The 7764-nt window shown below is 35.5% G+C and overlaps 1 protein-coding gene across 1 annotated transcript; it reads right to left on the bottom strand.

The window, feature by feature from the left end:
* Window positions 1–4504: 4504 nt before the first annotated feature.
* LOC120267024 (E3 ubiquitin-protein ligase WAV3) lies at window positions 4505–7764 on the bottom strand. The gene is made up of 2 exons (XM_039274704.1): window positions 7166–7764; window positions 4505–6852 (listed from the first exon to the last, which is right to left on the bottom strand). The coding sequence occupies exons 1-2, from the start codon at window positions 7556–7558 to the stop codon at window positions 4888–4890; spliced, it is 2358 nt and encodes a 785-aa protein (XP_039130638.1). The 5' UTR covers window positions 7559–7764; the 3' UTR covers window positions 4505–4887.

Here is a 7764-nt window from a genome sequence, read left to right as displayed (position 1 = left end):
TTCTCTCATCAGAATTAATTTTCTTATTACTGATTTAATTTGAAGCTATGTGAGAGTCATTAGTTATAATTCAATTTTTTTTCTAAAGTAAAAAAATAACCCAAAAAATATGATATTTTTACAATAATGCCATCTCCATATTGATTCTCTCTTTTGGAGGCCATATAGGTACAACTTTGGGCCATTTTCCAAATAGAATGGAACCCAACCCAGCACAAAATTGATAACTAAAATGACGATGTAATTCATGTGTTCTATTTGGATTTACTAATCAAAATAAATGTTTAATTTAAAAGTGATTCTTTCAAACATTTTCTTCACTCTATAACAATGTTTTTTTTAGTCTTTGGCCCATAATTTTTTTAAAAAATTATTAACTCTAAATTTATTTCTATGAAGAAAAACTAAGAATCACATAACTAAGTAGATGTTTATCGATAGTTTATATATGTATATATATATATATATATATAAATTCAAAAATCACTTATTAAAATAGTCAAATTATTGGTACCGAAAAAGCATTTTTACAGAAGAAATCAAATTATTTATTTTAAAAAATAAAATATTTAGAAAAACTGATAATACCAAAATACAATAAACATTTTTGGAGAATAAATAAATAAATTAGACAAGCAAACAAATATGTAATCATTTGTAGTCACACTCATATATCTTGTCTTCTGTTGGTGGGCTTTGCCCTTTTGGACTATTCTTTTTTCCTTCAAAATTTAACTAAATAAATTTATTCATTAATGGACAGTGAGAAATAGAGTGATTTTCAGTTAACAAGAATATATCAATAAATAAACAAATTATTCATGTTGAAAAGTAAGAAAGTAAAAGAAGTTAAACACAATAGGCTTTAAAAGAGATGTTTTGAGAGACTATTTGGAGTACTTTCCACATCAACATAATTAAAAGTAATATCAACAACAAACAAAGATATGAAGTTTTATAGTTGATGGAGTCAATTGTGATTTGACCTTCACACCTAAGATTATTATTCAAAAATAATATTTTAAATATCATCAAAATCATGATTGTCATTTGTCAAAGATGCATGTAGTTGTTAAACATAAAACATTTTTTATATCAAATTTATTAATTGTTAAAATTACACAGCAAAATATTAAAAAAAATTAATGCTTTTAAAATGTTGGGTTCCTATCATTTGCAGACCTCTAAATATTATTTTTTCTAAAATACCTTAAATATTTTTAAGTTCAATCAAAGGTTAATAGTTTATATATATATATATATATATTAACATCATTCAATTCGTATAGTGTTATGGTAAAATGATGTTTATAATTGGTGTGAGCATTCATGTAGTGTTTTATTTTTATTTTTTTGAAAAAATATAATAAACCATTGCTTTTTTAAGAAAACTGGGGAAAAAAACAAAAGAGACTACCGTTACAAAAAAAAACGAAACAAAAGAAACAGTAGAAAGAAATAAACAACTGTTATAAGGTAATATAAAAATAAAAAAAATTACCAGATGTGAGTTTCTTCAAAACAAATCACAGGAAAAAAATGACAAAGAAAAAACATGAGTAAGTGAGTAAGTGATATCCACCATTTGGTAGCAAGTGTTAACTCATATGTTGAAAAGTTATTTGCTGTTCAGATTCTCAATATACAGGATTTTTTTTATACACTCAAAAAATCTAAAGTGCACTGAAAGGACTAAATTGCTAGGTTAGTGCAATTGTGCTTTATGTGAAAAATGATCCGAAGATAAAATGGCTATTTGACATTTTATTTTTAATATATATATGTATGTTTGTAGATGATCAATGTACACGTGGATCTTTACTTTATCGAGCTATTTTGATCACAAAAATTAAAAATCCATCTAAATAAATAAATAAAGTTCAACCTCAAATTTCTTGAACTTTTAAAATACTTTATTATTATTATGATTTAATTAAAATGCAGGTTGTAAGTGGGGTGGTTACAACTTCCAAGAGAAGCAGAGAGGAAGGGAAGTAAATGGTAAATGGTTGGTGAAATGGGTGCACAAATGAATGATATGATTGGAAATTTTGGCAGTGTCTTTGCAGCTCTTTGTTTGTTTCTTCACTGCTACACTTTTGAGTAAAGATGTGGTCAGTGGTCCTCCTCTTTCTCTTTTATTTTATTTATTTATTTTTTGAATTATGAATAATTATTAGAAAAGGAAAAAGAAGAACATGAACAAAAGAAGTGTATAAATGAGTAATATTATTTATTTATTGTATATTTGTATTTATAAATAATAAATAGCAAGGGAGGAAAGATTGCATGTGAGCCAATGATGCAAAAATCATTCATCATCATTATCATGCCAACAACAACCAATAACTGATTAGATATTTTGTTGGTTTTTTCCTTGGGCAGTCCACAGCACCAAACTTGGGTCAAATGATGTGATGTTGGGGTGCAAACAATATCAATTAAATTGATGTTTATATTAAAAGTTTTTTTTTTCTCAATAACAATTATTTTGGGCTGATCATTCGGTGGTATGATAATAGTTGGTATAACTTCTTTGGTTTTTATTTATATTAATCAAGTCAAACTTTTTAATTGGTACCCCCAATATATCCAAATGCTAATCTATTAAAGTTTGGAATCGACTTTAAATTTAAATTAAAACCCAATTTGTGTTGGGATATGACTCATATGTACTGAAAACTGAATTCTATCAACCAGAGTTGGTTAAAATATAAAAATTTGGATTACCTAACAAAGTGATTTTAAGTTTAAATATTTGTGCTCAAAAAACACATTGGAAAAAGTTTATCTTATGTCTTCTAATACATTATCTTTGGGAATTGATAAGTCAAGCACAAAAAAATAAAAATAAAAATAAAATCATATATATATATATATATATATATATATATATATATATATATATATGTATATTGAGATAAATAATTTTTTAAATATAGATACTACATGATACTTGTAATTATTAGGACACTAAAGTTTTAAAAAAATAAATCTTTTCAAGTTTTTTAAACTGTGGAGTCTATTTATATTGGGTTATTTGCGTAAAGTTTTCATTTTCAAGAGGTTCAAATATCAAAACCTATATAAAATAAGTGTTATTAAACTTGCAGGTGCATTCTATTTCTCTACTCGTCCTTGACTTAAATCTTAAATGTGATATTTGTCACCTAGTATAAAAAAAAAATAATAATTAGAAAAACAATCTCTTCTCTTACCTTTATTTTTTTATTCTTTAATCTCGTTATTTTTTACTTTTTAATTGGCTTATTCTGCTTGAGTAGTGAGATTGAAACCATCTGCAAAATTGTGAATATTGTGAGTGAATAACTATTTTTTTTTTTTAATTCTGAAATAGCCTGATCTAGTTTTTTTCTTTTCTTTATGTTCTCTCATTTCAAGCAATCTTATCTTAATTATATTTCCAATTTTATAACAAGAAGCTCACCCACTTTCTCAATTCCATGTGAGTGTCCATCAACAAAAGGAAATGATTTGCATGAAGTAATACAAAACATTTTCAAGTACCTTGGAATCATTACCATTAACATTTAATTATTTCAATATGCTAATCAGATCTTGCTAATCTCATTAATCTACTAATTAAGCAGGTATATCAACATGATCAAAGCATGCATTTGCAGCTTAATTTTCTTTCAGGAAAGACCACCTTTTATATTTTAATTTTTTGGATCTGGATTTGATTTACAAAGAAAAGCAATAGAGTGTGTCAAGTTGAGCAAGTGATGCTGATAAATAAATATATCAACAAATCAATAAGTAATACAAAAATAAAATAAAATAAAATGAAGAGAAAATCTCAAGTTCCTTCCCACTACCTCAAATAAACAATTAGTGTGTATCTCATGTGCAATGTTGGGTCAATGAGTCTTTTGTTCTGGCCCTTCTGGGATGATACATGTACCTCTTCAAATCTTTTTAATAAACTAATAACTGAGTTCATGATGAGTCTCAAATATTTAATTCTTCTAACATGTTCATCTAATGTACTTTTCACAAATAAATAAATCAAAAAATATATGTACATACAAAGGCCTTGTGATCTCAAGTACATATATTATACTGACAAACTTCTGAAATTTCATTAATGCTCACTGGATTACTATGTCCTTTCAAAATAAGCTATAAATTAAATATTTTACTGTTAACCACAAGCACACAAGGTCAATTTTTATACTATTTTTTATAAATGTTTTTTTAAATAAATTAAACAAAAACTTTTTCAGTAAAATAAATTTATTCATAAGAAAAACAAAACTTTTCTTCTTCCATTTTTGCAACTTTCTTCATTTTGCAGTAATGTTCCAGGTACTGCTAAGCAAAGGCTGATTCTGAGAAGAATTTGTTATGGTTCTCAGGGAAAAGAGAACCAAGAATAGCCAGCCTTACTGATACCATTATCTGCAAAAGCAATAAAGGAATACCCAATTTATAGATCTTTGTCAGAAAAATAAACAAACAGATAAATAAGAAAACTGCAATCTGAAGAAGGAAATAAAGTCTCTCAATTCAAAGCTTCAAACAAATGAATCTCAGATGGCACCAACAGATGAAACAAAGACTAAACCCACATCAAATTGAGCCTCCAGTTCTCCTCTATATATCACAAACTGAGCCACACAAGCAAGATGACAAACCATAACATGAGAGGCTCAGATGATGAGTGTATGTTACTACTTACTACTAGCCACAAACACTAAACTATACCAATGTTTCAAAGCACAAACTCACTCTGGCAACTTACAAAGCAGATATCTATACAGCATCTGAACAGAACCAAACATTTTACAAAAGAAGACTCTATTACTTCCATCTGTGATAGTTCAAAATCTAATTATGTATATGAATGGTTCCGATAGTTGTCGATTAGAACCGGGCATTCTCGAATCCATGGAGATCACTAACCCGGTTCAATGACTTCCGCATAATGGCGACTTTGGCAAGCCGCTCGGCTGCACGCCAAGCTGAAGTTGGAGTCAAGGGCTCAGCACCATCACTTGAAGACGGAGGGGCTGATTCTCTCCGCTCTCTTCTCCGTCTCTGTGACAAAGACAATTGCAGCTGCTGTTGCTGGTTGTGGTGGTGGCGGCGCAATTGGATGTCTGCCATCTCGGCTTCTAAACTCCGCAGAAGGCTTTCATGATCAGATGATGCGGAGATTGAAGCATATTGCAATAGTAATGAGCGAGCTGAAGTGAGCAAATGAATTGCAGTTGCATGGTCATTGAGTTCGGCAAGCCGCCGTGATTCTGCAATTGCTCTAGTGGTGACAAATAGATTTCTAAGTTGCTCCTCCACTGCAACAGTGGCTGTGGACGGGCGGTGTTGGAGAGGAGGGAGCTGGATGTGGCGTTCTCCGCTGCGAATCAGTTCATGTGTGGCCGTATCTCTGTAGCTGCATTTCACAGACATGTGATTATGGTGGTGCATTAGATGAGATGCTGCAGATGTCGGCACTCGCAATTCAACAAGCAATTCCCTTTCTTCCTCGGCGTATAAGTCACCGAGTCTGATTGAGTTACCGGCACCGAGAGCCACGGCACGCTCACCACTAGCACCGAAGGAATAAACAGCAGATACCTCCCCCAATGGAAAGAGCAACTGGAGATGCACATCTTGCAAGACCACACTCAGTAATCCACCCACACATTTGGCAAAGGAATCCTCAGCACCACCAATATGGTTTCGCTGCTCCTGTTGTTGCTTAGAAGCATCACCAAATCCAGAGTCATGAATTGGGATCTCCAGATGTGCAAAGCGAGTAGGAACAGACGTTGGGTGGTGTTGGTGCTGGTGGCGGCGGTGGGTGTTGTCTTTGTTTTCATCGCCCTGTTGGCCGTCAGAGAGAAGCATGACAGTGGCTACTGGGTTACGTTCCCGGCGATCTTCTAAAACTCTGGTGGCCTTCCTCAGAGCTTCACTGACGCACCTTGGTCCCTGGCCTTTGTTGGGGGAGATGACCAATCTATCAATGATGTGACGAGCTGAGCGCTGGCCTTGAGGAGACATCCGGCGAAGTGGGAGTAGCCTTTTAGCAGAGGATGAGAAAGCTACCAGAGCAAGCCGGTCAGCAGAGCCAAGGGAGGAGATGAGTAACCTCATGGCTCGCTTCAGCATGCATAGCTTCGGACCTGTCATGCTATCACTCACATCCAGCACGACGACCAGGTCTATGGGCGCTCGCTGTGATGGGTTGGGGAAGGACGCCGACGATGTCAATGCTGTCGTTGGTGGTGCTCTGACCTTGAGCGCAACCACATAGTTCTGGTGGCTCCGACCTCTCGCCACTAGCGCGGCCACTGGCACCACACTCACATCGACACCAACCACAGTACCAGCAGCAACAGCAGCAGCAGCAGCAGCCGGGTGGGGCGATCTGGGTGATGTGCTGGTGGGCGTGACTGAAAAGCCCTGAAACTCACCATCATCATCCTCATCGTCTGCTTCTGGTATGGGAACAAACCGTGAACCACCGGCAGCAGCTCCACCACCTCCAGCGCAGCCGGGTGAGGAGAGAAGCAGAGGCTCATCATCGTCGTAAAGCTTGGATTTTGGTGCTTCCACGCTGCAAGATTTGTCCTCCCTGTTTCTTCTGCCATGCTCGGCATTCCCCTGTTCTGGTTCTGAAGCTGAGGAATTATTCATCTGGGGCAAAGAGGAGAGGAAGGGAGCTTGACGCCAGGTTGCAGAGCAAACCGGGCAAACAAGACAGCCATGGTTTCGTATATGAGATGAGATGCAGGGGAAGTGGAAAGAGTGTGAGCACTCCGCCGTGAAAACAGCAGTTCCCTGTCCTTTCTTCACACTCTGCGCGCAGATCCCGCACCTATTCTGCACCATCATCATCCATTCAACAATCAGAAAAGTAAAGCAAAAAAGAAAATTTTGAAAATGATGATACTAATGATAAGTCAAAATTTCTCAAATCGCATCATTATTCAACAACAATAACAACAACAACAATAACAACATCTACAACGGCCAATCCAATGAATGATAGATGGAAAGATGGATGGATGGATGGATGGGAATCATTCATCATCAGTCTTCCCTCCAAAAGAATGAAGAGAAAAAATAAAATAAAATCAATGATTAGAGAAAAAAGAAAAAGAGTACCATCATCTGCAGAAAAAAGAGCACATACCCGAGAAAGACGAAGACTGGCCTTAAAGAGAGCGAATCTAGAAGGCGAAATAGGAGAAGAAGGGTTGGGAGAAGCAGCAGAGAGTCTAATGTTAAACGTCGGTGGCGTAATCGGATTCAGCTTCGTCTTGCATTGCAGCTTCGGTTCATCAACCGAAGCAGCAGGAGGCGGAGGTGGAGGTGGAGATCTAGTCCGGCACCGGAGTGTAGGCGTCGACACAGCCGACTCAGGTTGTTGTATCAACCTCGGAGTAGACGGGTTACTAACCGAGGAAAACAACCCACCTAGCTTCGTACAACTCCTTGGACTTGGACTTGGGCTCACCTGCTGCTTCTCCGCCGGCGACTCTCGCCGTGCCGACGTACAAAAAGCTCTCCTCCACCCCGTTCCCATCTCAAAGACAAAGAAGAAGAAGAAGAGAGAAAGATGAAGTTTTTACCAGCAGCAGCAGCAGCACTAGCACTAGCACTAGCACTAGCAGGAAAGCAAAACCAAAGAGAGCAGAGGACAAAAGAGTAAGATGAAGTTTTATAAGAAAAAAGACCCCGGATATGAATGGGAGCTTTTAAAGAAGATATCAAAAAGACTGGGAAAGAGAC

The sequence above is a fragment of the Dioscorea cayenensis genome, chromosome 8 (genome assembly GCF_009730915.1).
Source record: "Dioscorea cayenensis subsp. rotundata cultivar TDr96_F1 chromosome 8, TDr96_F1_v2_PseudoChromosome.rev07_lg8_w22 25.fasta, whole genome shotgun sequence".
Lineage (NCBI taxonomy): Eukaryota > Viridiplantae > Streptophyta > Magnoliopsida > Dioscoreales > Dioscoreaceae > Dioscorea > Dioscorea cayenensis.
Note: the sequence above shows the minus strand (reverse complement) of the source record. Positions and strands in the feature narration are given on the sequence as shown.